The following is an 8,201-nucleotide window of genomic DNA, read 5'->3' as shown; positions in this document are numbered from 1 at the left end:
TGAATATGTATTATTAAGAAAGAAATATAATTGAATGATAAACGGTTAAACGGTTACACATATAAAGATAATAATCTCGTAATAAATAGGAGATTTTTTTATAACAAATAAGTATATGTAATTGATGTAATATAAAAAACAATATATAAAAAATCATTATCTGAATTTTCTTAGATTTGAACGTTTAAAATCTTCCCGCTAGTGTACAGTGACGCCATCTGGTTAGCCATACTTTTATCAGTGGGATATACACCAATACTATTTAACGTTAATACAATCAGGCTCTCTGATTGGTTGTGACGATCCACGTACGGTTCGCTCGACGCGAGTTACCTCGTACGCGACTGAAAACTATTTCTCATTGCCTTCTACATCGAGACACGTACGATTCGGGCCACGAGAACAACAATGAGGTAAATTGACAATTATCATTGAAAAGTGTCGATTCACCTCGTTTATTTCGTATTTTTCTTTAGTAGGTTGTCGCAATAAATATTTTAACAATCATAAATTGTTACAAACATAAAGTTCAAAAAATATGTACGAATTCATCTTTTATATTTATATAATAAATCAAAATTTATATTCTTTTATTATAAAAATATAATTTTTTACATTTATCATTAATATTTTTCAATTTATCATTAAAATATTTATATTTATTATTATTGTTCATTTATAAATAATTAAAAATATAAAATATTATTTTTCATCAATTAAATCAAAATATTTAAATGTGTAAAAAATCAAGGCATAATAGATATGAATAAAAATTGATCTGTTTACCAGATTACTTTATTTTTTGTTTTATCAGAGAAGAATAGTTATAGATAAAATCTTATTTTTAAATTTTGCAAAATATAATGTGTTCTGGTTTTCATTATGGTGTCTAAGGATAATAGTTTATAAAGTTGAAATAAAATAATGATGATAATCTGAACAATATGCAAATAAATTCACTGTGCGTAATGTATTGCCATGCAAACATGGAAATCCGCCGAATAAACGTACGCACGAGTGTCCGTGATAAGATTATAGTCGTTGTTTTGAAAGCTGGACTTGTTTATTTTTCGTTTCTTTGTCAACATATAATGCGCTTCATTTTTTTTTTTTTTTTTAATCAATTATAAATTACTTATCATATCAATTTATCAATTTATCAGATATATATTGAAAAATATATTTTAACTTAAAACAGAATAATCAATAAGAATCATATTTTACAAGAAGACTCTATTCATGAAATATAAAGATTACCTTTTGCAATTTCTTACTTTTAAAAGCGTTCTCAAATGCAGATTTAATTGTGCGTTAAACACAATCGTATGTTTAGTGAAAATGTAAGACAATTATGATCGATCGCTTTTTCCAATTTTCCTTATAGTCCTCCTTCAATGCAAAAAAATAAAATTGGATAGTATTTACCATAAACTTGGCATACTGGGACGCATCCGATGGTTACAATCAGCATTCTGCTCGTTTGTGTTGTCATGGAAGGGGCCAATAACTGTATAACCTTCTCGTACGTGTTTTCAAAGGCTCGAAATGCTGCGCTCAGGTCGAAGGAACTATACTCTGCAAATGGCGGTTATTTCGTTTCTTCCCTGACATGTGGAGAGGGTAAAGGGGTGATACCGAAGATAGCCGAAAATAGCCGATGTATTTAGAGGCTTGGTTACTTGCAATGAGAAGCGCACACTTCAGTCGCTAGAGAGCGCTTTACACGTGTGGAACGTGTCTTCGCGCAACTTTGTGCGTTACAGAGCACGCACGCACCTCGTCAGCGTCAACATAACTGCGCAATCGTGTACGACCTTCTGCCGAACTTGGAACCACGCGCGTGTCTGACAGACGTGTATTTGGCGGGAAGCGTGGTACTCGTTTCATTTGGATTTTATGTGGTATCGAAGTCGATTCAGTGGCTCCCCACCGTGTCAGCGAACAGCATATTGGTGCTTTCGGGCCGTGTGCAATAACGTTTTCAGTAAAATTGTCTTGTGTCGAACGAGAAATCTTGAGTGATATATTTATGTATTTTGCATTATACGCATGGACGGGATAATTATAAACTCAAAAAACTGATATATAATCAGTTTTTAATTTCAACAATAACGTGGTAACCTTCGCGGGAACACGTCGAAACACGCTCGCCGTTTCTTGAAGCCTCACGCGCAAGTGCGTGCGACGTTGCCGGCTTTTTCTTCCCGCGGGCTATATTGACGAATTTAAGAGAAAAGGACAAAAAACTTAAAATCATAATCAATTATTGACATCAATTTTAGTTATTATGACCGTGGAAATGTATACCGATATTTGAGAAAATATGAGATAGTTGTTGCTGTTTTCCTATCTTACCTCTCACTCTTTCATTGTGGTACGCAATAGTGTGTTTACCGTGTTGCCAAACTTTCTAGTTTATCATACACGCTTCAGTTGTGGATGATATATTCCGAATTAAAATATATCTTTCGATTCACGGATGTATACCGCAAAAAATCAGTATTTCGAAGTGTTTGGTGGATCCATGATCGAATCAATAGTCAGCGTAATCGTGAGACGACGCTGAGCACGGCCATTATTCGAAATTCGGTGGGTCGCGCCACGACAACGTTGCCACGTCTTCGCAAGCCGCGAGTATTTCAACGTTCTGTGAACGATTCCTGGAAGAATCATCTCCGTAAACGGGACGTATATAATATACGTGTTGAAATTCATAAGAAAAAAAGATTGTTTTCTAACATCGCGCTGTGCGCGTATCGAAATCGATCGAGTGTGTAAGTTAGTAAGTGGCGTATCGCGATTTGGAACACAGACGCTGGGAGAAAGACAGAAAGAGACAAAGTGAGAGAAGGAGTATAAAAAAGAGAAAAAGTAGACACTAAGTGAAGAGAAACGGAAGCTGTTTGTTCGTGAAAACACTTGGTTATTGGTAACTGCGACGGAGAACAGCGACGTTGCCGGCGTGAAAGACTAACAAAATATGAGCGCTCGAGTGTTGAATCCGGTGATGATGACGGAAATGAGCAGGAATTTGGGTGGAGGACGAACGGTGCCGAGCAGAGCAGCCCTTGCTCGTGTTCGAAGGGACCTATTCGGACCCGTCGATCACGCCGCGGCTCGTGCATTGGCGGAACGAGAGCTTCGCGCTCAATCCATACTTGATGCCGAGAGATGGGGATTTGACTTTCACTTGGAAATACCAAGAGCTAATTCAAGGTACGAGTGGGAGCTGGTTACACCACAGGATGTGGTACCCGAACCCTATGCCCTACGAGGTATGCCCTACTTAAGGAAACACGCACCTAGTACACCACGAAAAGTACGGGATTCATCGCCCACTACAAGATTTCTCCGTAAAGATCTTTCGTCACCAGTAACTCCAATTCTCTCGAAATCTGAAAGAACGCCGCCACAAGAGCCAAGAGTACCGCAAATCGGTGAAATCACAACCAACGATCTGTTCGATTTTGACTCGGATAAGAAAACGTATATCGTCGAACCCACTACCCCCGTTTTACCAACCTCCGCAACGAGGAAACAGTCCTCTATAACCGGTAAGCGATAACATATTTTTTTCTATCTCATAATTGCTATTGTACGGAGTGAAGTAGGGCGGCAACGTGCCATAAGCACGTGCGCTTCTCGCGGTACCATTAGAAATTGACCGACGCGCCAGTTGCTATGTTCCGCTCTACAGAAACTTTTTCGCTTATTTTAAAAGCATCTTTATTAAAGAACTAACTCATCTTTAAATGAATGAATCACTTATATTCATCTCATACAGTTAGATTCAATATCAATAATTCTTAATCGCTTGCATATTAAAATATTGCAAATACTAATTTTTCACTTTTTATTTCATTCTTTGTTTTATTTTTTATTCTTTTTCTTTTTCTATTTTTATCAAATAACAATAATTCATATTTTTCATCATAAATTATACATTTTACGCGAATAAACAAAAAATAAGATATTTTTTGGATTATCATTGCACTCGTCAAAAAATATAATTTCCTTTTTCGTTTTAATCTTTTCGATAAATCAAGCAAAAATCAAGAAAAAATTACGTAATTACATGGAAATATAAGATTTCTTGAATTGTTTCATTTGATCGTCACGCATTATCGAAGTTAATTAGCTGGCATTATTTATACGGGAAGTAGTTTATCCTAGGTCAACCTAATTCGTCGATTGACAAGGTCGCTGCAATTTACGTAAATTACATAAGCATTTGATAAAGAGAAATGAAAAAACGGTCTGAAAAAAGGATTCAAATTCCTTCTTATCTTCTAATGTATCATATTTATAACCGTCAATAGTTTTAGGTTCGTTAAGCCGAGATTGTCATACATCGACTTCGTATGAAACACGTTAAAAGATAGATAAAATTATTCTATTATCATGGTTACGATAAAATTGACGGCGGAAAAAAATCTATCGTAAATACTTTTTTTTTTTTCTCTCGGATAATTATTAGTCTGATAATTCAATATATATTAACGTAAACAAGGATGACATAACGATAAATATTACTCGTAATTTTTCTATTAATCGATCAAACAACGGAATATGCCATTAAAATATAATTACGCGTATCTTCCATTTACAAAAGTAAAGGTGAATCACGATCATCTCTTTTTCTCATTTTCGGCGGCACAGATTTTCAGATTTTCCGCGTTGCGTCCGTGTGTTGTTACACGGCCATTTTGTTTGGACCCATACTTTACAGTCTAGTTCCCCTTTTTTTTCGCCTATTTATTATTCGGGCGTGCACACCACCCACGCGACGCGACTATTTCTGGACGTGACTCGTCATATGTCTCGCACGCACGCATCTACACGCGTGTAAACATATTTTGCGTCGTAGCAGTTTACACACTTTTGTTTATGTATACTTCGCTTCGTGTCGCGGATCTGAGAATTATCAATTCGATAAAATTGTTCGCAAAAAACGCGATTTGAAGATGAGATGAATCACCTTGATCGTTGCAATTTTCCCAAAGTATAATCTTAGCTGCAATCGATACACGATTTAATTGTATCGAGCGTAATTGGATTTACCTGTAATGATTTTTCGATTGATCTAAACTGGACGTGGTCGCGTGCTGCGCGTGACGGTAACCGTTATTATTAGTTAACGATAAAATCGTGCGATACGCTCGCCATTCGATTAACCGGATCGATACACAACACTCGTTTTGATCTTTCGATGAGATCCGTTCCGAGTAACGAGTGTAAACCCCTCCTCCCCTCCAACACTTTTTCGAGTATACGGGAGCAAAAGTGCGTGCACGAGTCGTAACGTACGCGAGCTCGCATCATGGGTACGAATGGGGGTGCAGAGAATGATTTTCCTAACGTACGTTATTAATGAGCCGCGCGCGGTCAGCTGTGCAGTCCATATGGGGGGTTGCGCACCCCCGTTCCATTCTGTTCCGCGCAGCCCCCTCGGTCATCAGCTTTTGTTCGCGCGCGCGAGCGTCGTGCGAGCGATACCTCCTGCACGTTGCGCGCATGGGGGTATCAGCTGTGCTCACAATCGTGCATCACTGACAAACAACCCTCTGGATGGCACGCTACGTGGCGTGGGTCGATCGGTATTTAAAATCAGGATTAGCTAGCACGATGTTCGCAACCCGCATGCACGAGCTATTTAAATTGCACACGACGATTTCGTCCGTATTGCACGAAGGTCTACTTTTCAAAGGGTTATGTTAGAATAGTTCGCTAAAAAAAAAAAAAAAAAAAAAAGAATATTTTCGTTTTTGATTCTATACGAGATACGAGGAGGAGATGATACGGAGAGGGGTAAATGGCATCACAGCTGCCTCTCAAGTGTCCATAATTCGTGTCGCGTGGCAATACGATCGAATTTAGACGGTTAGAGGGTTAGTCAGAGAAATTGAACAGATGCATAGAATTTTCCCGTGGAAATTCGCCAAATGTCGCCTCGAGAAGGGAAGCGAACGGTGGTTCGTGCGGACTGAATGTGCGACGTTACATGACTCACGATTACGAGTATTAGACTAGGTTGGATTGTGTTTTTCTGCAGGCTTCTTATATCATGACTCAGAAGAGAAGTTCGCAAACAGAAAACGCATATGGGAGAAATGAAGTTGCATGTATCTTATTCCAAGCTATTTATCCGCATTTATCTTTCTCTATAACCGTTGTTGTTCTCTATACTATATAATGTACACTTGAATGCTTTAATATTGCCAAGATTTGCGTGTATCTTATCAAACCCCGATATATAATTAACAAGCATGTGCGTCGATACTGTATTTGTAAAATTATCGCGAATGCGATTTGGCGTACGTGCATTGGTTAAGCTACATCGTACGCGAGGTCAAATTTTATATTGCATGCGATTAGAATCGTTACTTACGATTTATAACGAATTGAATTATATTTGAGTGCAAATTTCATCATTATTTTCTTCGTTGCATCGTATTATCAAGTTTCGAAAAAAAGCAATCTTCTGTTTATTGTTTTCATGATTGATCCTCCGATATCATCGAGATCTTTTATCGAGAAGATGCGTAGAGTTAACGAAAGTGAAAATAAGTCGTGTATTTATCTATACATGTTTGCTTGTTGTGTGTTTTCAGACTATATGAAGAGTCGTAAACGTAGCCTAAACGGTAGCGCGAAGAGCATGATAGAGCCGCCGGAGAAGATCGCTCGCAACGCGGGTCAGATACGCAGCTAAAAGCCTTCCAGCTTCCTCCTTCAGCCTCGCTGTCTTCTTCCATCTCTTTGGAGCGCGAGTGGGACCGGAAACACGAAGCATCACTGCCAGGAGGAACGAGAAAGGCAGAAGCTTTGGCAAGGAGGCGCGAGGTCCGTTGGCTGTGCCATTCACGTAGATTTATCCGCCATGAATATATAGGCGAAAACGGTGGGGAAAAAAGAAACGAAATGTAGTGCCGTTTTTTTTTCATCGCGTATACTTTCGTGGCCACGCCACGGAAAATACAAAGTACATAGTAACAACAGCGACTATAATTATAAAATAACGAACAGAGGATGCACGATATTCTACGGTTGTTGCTGTCATCTTTATATTTCTTTTTTCTTCTTTTTCTTTTTATATGTCATTTGCGTCGTATGTTCTTTTGCATTAAGCTAAACACAGAGTAACGATAAGAATATATATAAATATATATATATAAATATATATATATATATATATATATAGCGCGACAGGGAAAGAAAGAAAGAGAACGTGTGTGCGTGCGAGAGTGAGTGAGTGGGTGTGTGCGTTTTTTTCACGAAATTAATTAATGTAATATATTGTCCGTTTAATTCTAAAATGAAGCGAGAGTGGATGAGTGATGATAATGGAATTGTTGCATACATACACTTTAATACGAGCGTAAGGAGACAAAAAATATATAAATATTTTTTAGGACACAACGTAGATTTTAAGATTAGGTATTAAGTGAAAGTGCATTGCGTTTCTATAAAAAAAAAAAAAATTTCGCGCAATAAAGGCCACTTGAGCCTGGTCTACAAACATTTGAAAATCAGAGGCTGTTTCGACTTAAACTCCGTGAGTTTTCATCGACTTTTCAATTCGATGGAGATTCCCAGAGTTTTAATACATCAATAAAAATGACGCTATATAGATCAAACGAATTTCGCGATAATTTCGATTGTAATTCTTGAAACGATCGCGAAATTATACGACATCAGTGTTTTTGTTTGTTTTTTTTTTATTTTTTCCTTTTTTTTCCTTTATATATATATATATATTTTCAAAAGACAAAATTTAAAGCATAATTTTTATATATTTGAGAATATAAAAGGAACGCAATCATATTTTTTTTTAGCCGAAAAGAGACCAGTCTCAAGGACAATAAACGGGGAGAAAGATATGATTTAGATATAGTTTGTTACCCATGTTTAAGCATTGATCTCCTGTACGACTTTAAGAAAGTACAGCCGATGCCAAATCAGCCCCGCGATTTGTTTCTTACCTTATACCTTCGAAGAAGGAACCATTATCGTATTTGGCTTTCTCTTCATCTCTTTCACTTCATCACCTTGAATCCGGTTAAGTGTTAGTATGATTAGATATCTAAAGCTTCGTGAAGATTGCAATATCTGAAAAATATTCTTTTTTCCACAAAGAAAATCATTGGATAAATTCCATCGCGAGTTTCATAGAAGTATGGCGATCAAAGCTACGATTGATT

At 37.3% G+C, this 8,201-nt stretch overlaps 1 protein-coding gene across 1 annotated transcript; it reads left to right on the top strand.

Annotated features, from left to right (window-relative positions):
- Window positions 1-1,708: 1,708 nt before the first annotated feature.
- On the top strand, window positions 1,709-8,117 carry LOC102680858 (cyclin-dependent kinase inhibitor 1). The gene is made up of 2 exons (XM_006619963.1): window positions 1,709-3,554; window positions 6,612-8,117. Exons 1-2 carry the CDS (start codon window positions 2,981-2,983, stop codon window positions 6,710-6,712), a joined length of 675 nt encoding a protein of 224 aa, XP_006620026.1. The 5' UTR covers window positions 1,709-2,980; the 3' UTR covers window positions 6,713-8,117.
- Window positions 8,118-8,201: the final 84 nt, after the last annotated feature.

This window comes from Apis dorsata, unplaced genomic scaffold (genome assembly GCF_000469605.1).
Source record: "Apis dorsata unplaced genomic scaffold, Apis dorsata 1.3 scaffold_468, whole genome shotgun sequence".
Taxonomy (NCBI): Eukaryota; Metazoa; Arthropoda; class Insecta; order Hymenoptera; family Apidae; genus Apis; species Apis dorsata.
This window is presented reverse-complemented; position numbering and strand designations above follow the sequence as displayed.